The sequence below is a fragment of the Microtus ochrogaster genome, chromosome 7, assembly GCF_000317375.1.
Source record: "Microtus ochrogaster isolate Prairie Vole_2 chromosome 7, MicOch1.0, whole genome shotgun sequence".
NCBI classification, from domain to species: domain Eukaryota; kingdom Metazoa; phylum Chordata; class Mammalia; order Rodentia; family Cricetidae; genus Microtus; species Microtus ochrogaster.
The window spans coordinates 83,435,664-83,441,013 of NC_022014.1; the positions used below are offsets into that span (position 1 = coordinate 83,435,664).

The 5,350-nt window shown below is 59.6% G+C and overlaps 1 protein-coding gene across 1 annotated transcript in view; it reads left to right on the forward strand.

Moving 5' to 3' along the window:
- The window catches only part of Bahcc1 (BAH domain and coiled-coil containing 1), a 53,739-nt gene that overhangs the window by 44,801 nt on the left and 3,588 nt on the right, over nt 1–5,350 (forward strand). The window contains exons 14-24 of the mRNA XM_026780445.1: nt 669–783; nt 1,670–1,958; nt 2,597–2,779; nt 2,860–3,161; nt 3,333–3,440; nt 3,532–3,685; nt 3,769–3,883; nt 3,984–4,059; nt 4,187–4,295; nt 4,847–4,966; nt 5,114–5,290. Of these exons, the coding sequence (XP_026636246.1) occupies nt 669–783; nt 1,670–1,958; nt 2,597–2,779; nt 2,860–3,161; nt 3,333–3,440; nt 3,532–3,685; nt 3,769–3,883; nt 3,984–4,059; nt 4,187–4,295; nt 4,847–4,966; nt 5,114–5,290 (1,748 nt within the window). The remainder of the gene's footprint in view (nt 1–668; nt 784–1,669; nt 1,959–2,596; nt 2,780–2,859; nt 3,162–3,332; nt 3,441–3,531; nt 3,686–3,768; nt 3,884–3,983; nt 4,060–4,186; nt 4,296–4,846; nt 4,967–5,113; nt 5,291–5,350) is intronic.

A 5,350-nucleotide genomic window follows, 5' to 3' on the forward strand; every position in this document is an offset into this window, starting at 1 on the left:
CGAGACAGGGTTTCTCTGTGGCTTTGGAGCCTGTCCTGGAACTAGCTCTTGTAGACCAGGCTGGTCTCGAACTCACAGAGATCCGCCTGTCTCTGACTCCTGAGTGCTGGGATTAAAGGCGTGCGCCACCATCGCCCGGCTCCCCACCTCTTTTCAAAGACAAGTTCTGCCTAAGGTATTCCTGGCTGGCCTCTAACCGGCTCGCTTCGGCCTCCTAAGCGCCGGGATTATCGGTGTGTACCAGCAGTTAGCCGTCTCCCGAGGGCCCGACCCAGACTTGAGCCATCCCCTGCCCCAGCTCCACAGACCCGAAACACCGAGGTTAGATAATGACACAGCCCTGGCTCACAAGTACTGGGGTAGATCCCAGGAACCCGGTGCTTTCCCAGTCCCCAGTCCCTCTGCCTGGGCCTTGGGTCACCGGCTTATGATTGTCACTGCAAGGGCATCCCAGCCCAGCAGGGAGTTGAGTGAGGGGCGGGAAAGATTATCCCCACCTCCAGGAGTTGGTGGTCAGCAGGCAGAAGGGACTGGCCGGGGGATCAATGCTGGCTGGACACCCTAGTCCTGCACATGGGCTGCCCCTCAGGACATTCCATAGGGAGGGTGCTGATGCCCAGATCCTGCTGCTGGGCTCACCCTGTGCCCACCACTGCCGTCCCCCCTAGGGCTGTCCGCGCTAGCCTGAGTCTGCTGTGTGCTGAGCTACGAGGTGACGAGCCAACAAGGAAGCGAAGCAAACTGGAAAAGAGTGCCTACACGGGCCTGCAGACAGCCTCCTCGGTGAGTCTCCCGGCTTCACCCTCACCCCGGGTGGGCACCATACGTGAGATGTTGGGCGATGAGCCCAGGCGAACCAGCCAGGGTTCGGCGAGTTTCGGATTCCTTGATTAAAGGGATACGCAGATGTTGTAACTAGGGGGCTGTTGCCCCCACCACACTGGTGACAACTTTGCCGCTGTGGCTTGTCACTGGTTCCCTGAACCACCCCCACCCCCACCCCCAACTCCAGTAGAAGAAAAGTATATAGGAGTGTAGTGAGGGTGGAAATCCACAGCCAGAGTGACTGACTCGAAACACCGTGTCTGCAGCACCGGGTGAAATCCTGGGTCCTTCTACTTTTCTCTCCCTCCAGGGTCCTAGGCCCAGTGTTACCTCGTCTGTCACCACCCACATCGGAAGGCTTTTTTCATTTTTGTTTGTTTGCTCGTTTTGGTGGTGGTGATGGCGGTTTAAGACTCCGTACTTGATTATATAGAACTTGCTCTGTAGATCAGGCTGTCCTCACTTGTAAATTATATTCCCGTCTCAGCCTCCTAAGTGCTGTGGGCACGAGCAGGATGCTGCCTGGCCATTCTGCCTAAGGAATTCTTCTATCCTTCCTTTTCATGAAAGCAAACAGCGTATACCATGACAGACAGGAATTTTCTAGCTCTCAGCCTCCCCTGTTCTACCACTCAAAGTAGAATGGGGGAAGGTTGGTAGATGGGTATGGTGTTTGCTCCGGTAAGCAGCCCTACGTCCCAGGCCAGATGTCCTCAGGGGCCCTTTTCAGGGCAAGTCCCCAGGAATGCTATTTTCTGGCCCCTGCAGCGACAGACGAAGCCGCAGGCCAGGGGCTGTGGCTGGGACCCTGCCTGAGCGTGCAGCCTTCTCCTCCCCTCCACAGGAGAAAGTGCGGTGCAAGAGGAGCGGTGGCCAGGCCGAGCTGTCATCCTCCGTGGCCCACAGGGTGGCCCAGCTGAAGCCACGGGTCAAGAGCAAGGGGCTGCCTGCGGGCCTCAGTGCTTTCCAGCGCAAAGAGGCTGCCCCAGGTGGGCGCATCCGGAAGAAGCTCTCTAGAGCCAAGAGTGTCCAAGTGTCAGGGACAGCACAGCATCCACACCCTGATGGGGACAGTGGCAGGGGGATGCCCAAGTTCCCAGCCCAGCCAGCAGTGGCTGTGGCACAGGAGACAGGCAAGTTGGCTTGTGAGTGACGGAAGCCTGGGCCACGGTCACCCGGGGGCTGAAGGCGGGGTGTCCAGGGGTCATGGCTACCACAAGGACCACTTCTTGTTGAGAAAGGCTGGGGAAGGAAGGAGGCTTTGTCTCCAGGCCAAGGCTTGTAAGTTCTCTACTCAGGGCAGCAAGAAACTCTGGACACACCCTGGAAACACGTTAAAAATAGCCTCCCCACCTCTGCCCTCAGCATCCGGCGAGTTGGTGGGGTATCTCTTCCTTCCCCAGCAGACAAGTCCAGAGAGAGCCTGGAAAAACAGACACTTCCTCCCTCCAAGCTCCTCCTCCAGGGTCAGAGACTGAGGGAGGGCAAAGGGAAGTACTACCGCTGTGGGGGCAGGAAGCGAGGGGCCAGCTGGGCCTGCAGATACAGAAAGAGGGGGACTCCCTAGAGGGGAGCCCAGTTCTGCAAGAAAGAAAATCCTGTTCCCTTGCCCTGCCAGACACTCCCAGGGTGGGGTCAGTACCCCAGGTTCCTGTCCCCACCCCTGAGCAGCCCAGAGGATGATAGTGTCTTCGTTGGCCATACTTCCTAGGTCCACCCCAAATAGCCAAATTCCACACCCAGTCACCAAGTCCTCTCTGCTGTCCCCCAGGCAGCGGCTATGACAGTGAGGACTGCCAGGCACTCCTGGGGACAGAGGCGGCTCCCAGGGAGCCCGGGTTGGTGCTGCACCCAGGGGCCAGTGTGGCACTGCTGGGGCCCTCACCTTCCTCCGTGGTCAAGATGGAAGCCAACCAAAAGGCCAAGAAGAAAAAGGAGAGGCAGGGTTTGCTAGGTAACCAAGAAGCCAGAGCAGAATGGGAAACGGGGTCCTATATACTAGGGTCCCAATGACCACTTCCCTCCCTCCCGCAGGGGCCTGCCGCCTATCCAGCCCCGAGGGTGAGGTCAAGATCAAGAGACGGACAGTGAAAAGCAAGGTGGGCCCCAAGCTGGAGCGGGCACCAGGTCGGCGGCCCCCAGGTGCACCAGGCAAGAAGAAAGCCAAGGGCAAAGCAAAAAGTGGCCTTTGTGCCGAGCCTGGGGCGGCCACCGGCAGGGATGCCCTCTTCAGCCCCACACGGACCTTTGCTTGCCGAGAGGAAGGCAACAAGCTTGCCAGTGAGCGCCTCAAGAGAGCCACACGCAAGAGCGCCATGTTGCAGCCAGTACTGAGGGTAGGCCTGTGGGGCCAAGTAGACATCAGGGCGGTCAGTGGGCATCCCGAGGACGCGAATGCAGCCTCCCCGCTTCCCCACTCAACCCTGAACCCTGAGTCCCAGCCCATGCTGCCTGGAGAAGCTATTCCAATCCTCACCGCTGTCCCTCTGCCCACCCTTCTTGAGCAGCGGAAGAATGGGGCCTTGTCCCTTGCCCTGTCGGCCCGCAATGCCAAGGCCATCCTGGGGAAGAGCAGGAAGCTGACCAAAGTGAAGAGAGAGACAGTCGGCAAGCAGGTAGCAGCCCTCCCAGGCCGGGGGAGAGGGGTGCGCAGTGGGGGCTCAGCCCCTCCCTGCCTCCTCCCCTGACCCCTGTGGCCCCACCTAGGGCCAGGGCCGAGCAGTGAGCAGACTGCTGGAGAGTTTCACTGTGGAGGATGACTTCGAGTTTGACGATGACAGCAGCTTCTCGGATGAGGAAGAGGAGGAGGAGGAGGAGGAGGCCGGGGTTCAGCTAAGTGCAGAGCAGAGTGCCGCCCTGGGTAAGCAGGCTAACGAGGTACCGGGTGCCTGTGGAAGGGGTGGTGGGTGGCCCCACGCACAGCACTGGTGTCCTCCCTTGCAGCACGGTCCTGCACCATCCACAAGGAGGACCTGCAGGACGGACTACCTGTACTGATCCCTAAGGAGGACAGTCTGCTGTATGCGGGCAGCGTCAGGACTCTGCAGCCCCCCGATATGTGAGGCCGGGGCCTGGGTGGGAGGAATGCATGCTGGGTGTGACCTGTTGGGGCAGGGAGACTCCTGCAGGGGTCTTATGTGCCCCTGCGGTACCCGCAGCTACAGCATCGTCATCGAGGGTGAGAGAGGCAACCGGCAACGTATCTACTCACTGGAGCAGCTGCTGCAGGAGGCGGTAAGGACGGCCCCTGCCAGGGAATCAAGCCCGGTAGCTTTTCCCGCCACCAGGAGGACCTTGGCCTGGCCTTAGCCCTGTGCAAGAGCCCACTGTTCACAGGCTACTGTTCCTCGGCTCCCTGCAGGTCCTCGATGTCCAGCCACAGTCCAGTCGGTACCTTCCGCCTGGTACCCGGGTCTGTGCCTACTGGAGTCAGAAGTCTCGGTGCCTGTATCCGGGCAACGTGGTTCGAGGTAAGCACAGCTGAGGCCAGGACTAGGGCCAGGGCCCCTCTGAGAGCTTTAGAGCCCCCCATCCTCCACAGTCCAGCTTCCCCTAGAGGTTGGAGCAAGGCAGACGTGGGTCTGCTCTAAGTGCACACTGACACCAGTTTACTAGTAGCCTTGAGAACGTGAGAAGGTGAGGGCTGGGGGAGGACTCCCACGTCCAGCTAATCAGAGCAGGCCCAGGATCCCAGGACCTGGGTCACCAAATCTCCCATCACACCTGAGCAAACAGGACATGTAACGCACTCAGGGCAGGAAGACTCATGGTCTAAAGGGGGATTTGCAAATGGGCAAGAGTCCGCTGGATGCTCCCGGGAGGACTAACAGAGAGATGTCTGTGTGTGCCTGGGGTGGGATCAGTGGCTCTGATGCCAGGTGGCCAGCGGGATGGTGCTGGTTTATCAGATGGCTGGTGTAGTCGGGTTGCAGAGGCATCCCAACATCATTCTTGGCCCCTGCCCTCCCTTGCCTTCTGGCTAGACAGGCTGGCCACATGCTCAGGGGGTGCGCTATTGCAGGTGCTTCTAGTGACGAAGAGGAGGATCTGGACTCCGTGGTGGTAGAGTTTGACGACGGAGACAGAGGCCACATAGCTGTCTCTAACATCAGGTTGCTGCCGCCAGACTTCAAGATCCAGTGTGAGCATCTACCCAAGGGTGGGGCGCTCCCTTCCTGCATCAGCTCCCTGAAGCCCCTTCTAAACATTGGAAACGTTCCCGATGTTCCGCACAAGGGGGCAGTCACCCACAGCAGGCCTGTGATGAGCCCCTCTGTCCTTTCCACAGGTACAGAACCCTCTCCAGCCCTGCTGGTGTCCAGCAGCTGCCGGAGGACCAAAAAAGCATCAAGTGAGGCCCCCCAGCCCAGCGAAGCTCCTTCTCCCAGCCTGTCCCCCAAAGTGCAGGATGGCCCCGAAACTTCCAAGACCCCAGGGAAGAAATCCATCAGCAAAGACAAAGCCGGTATTTGCAGAGCTGGGAAGGGAGGGACCCTGGGGGTGTGGTCACTGGGAGGCGTGTGGG